The following is a 1162-nucleotide window of genomic DNA, read 5'->3' as shown; positions in this document are numbered from 1 at the left end:
AAGTGTGTTTTGATACGAACTTACCGGGACTGTGTTGACTTTGATCGGATTGAATTCTTTTGCATTTGGGTTCAAAGTTGAGTTTTTCACTTGCCTGGAGAAAAGAAAAAGAAAATGAAAAAGAAAAATGTCATTCAGCTACAAAATATACAGCTAACACTTTACAAGAAGGGTTCATTGATTAACTGTTAGTACATGCTTAATTAAGTTTTTTTTTTTTTTTTTTTAACCTTTATTTCTACAGGTAAATCCCTTTGAGACCGAAGACTCTTTTACAAGGGAGACCTGTTTTCCTTTCCCACGTTACCATTCACACACACATTCATACACCGATAGCAGCAGCTAACTATCGACATTCACACGAGGCAAGTTGGGTGAAGTGTCTTGCCCAAGGACACAACAACTATGACACAGGTGGCAGCAGGGTGGGGATCGAACCTCCAACCCTTTGATCATCGGCTGACCCGCTCTACCAACTGAGACACAGTCGCCCAAAAGGTTTGTCTAGTATAAGCATTTACTAAGCATTACCTAACTGTTAATACAATTCTGAGGTAACACCCTCCTTTCAGATGCCGGGGATCGAACCAGCAACCTCATGGTTACTGGTTCGATCTATCTTTACTGTAGGACATCGTACCACCATGTTAAATTAGTAGCTACCACTGAGTTAACACACATACACACACTCACACTCTCACACACACACACACACACAGACACAAACACACACACACTGACTCACTCTCACAAACACACACACACACAGACAGACACAAACACACACTTACACACACACACTTACACACACACACACACACACACACACTACAGTAGTTACATCAGTCACTTACACTATAGCTGGGGACTGAGCATCCGTCCGATCATTCCCTTCTGAACACACATCCTCACTGCTCTGAGCTCCAGGTTGCAACCCTCCATCTGAGCCAGTAGTACCCAGAGATAGGGGCTTGTTTTGGGGGTTAGATCCCTCGGTGTTCCCCTGGGGGTCTCCAGAGGGGGTCAGTACAGGCTTAGGAGGAGTGGGGGAGAGAGAGGGAGAGGGGGAGCCCAGCTGAGGAGGGTCGGATGAGGCAGGACTCGCTGATGGAGAGAGACTGGGCTGGAGCTAAAGAGAGGGAAAGAATTTTTAAATTTTTTT

At 45.0% G+C, this 1162-nt stretch overlaps 1 protein-coding gene across 1 annotated transcript in view; it reads right to left on the bottom strand.

The window, feature by feature from the left end:
* The window catches only part of LOC307262964 (ataxin-2-like protein), a gene marked incomplete at its 3' end in the record, with an annotated part of 16136 nt that overhangs the window by 953 nt on the left and 14021 nt on the right, over positions 1-1162 (bottom strand). Inside the window, 2 exon segments of the mRNA XM_080043985.1 lie at positions 25-94; positions 855-1129. Of these exon segments, the coding sequence (XP_079900111.1) occupies positions 25-94; positions 855-1129 (345 nt within the window).

Source organism: Ammodytes marinus, assembly GCF_949987685.1.
Source record: "Ammodytes marinus genome assembly, chromosome: 16".
Classification (NCBI taxonomy): domain Eukaryota; kingdom Metazoa; phylum Chordata; class Actinopteri; order Uranoscopiformes; family Ammodytidae; genus Ammodytes; species Ammodytes marinus.
Note: the sequence above shows the minus strand (reverse complement) of the source record. Positions and strands in the feature narration are given on the sequence as shown.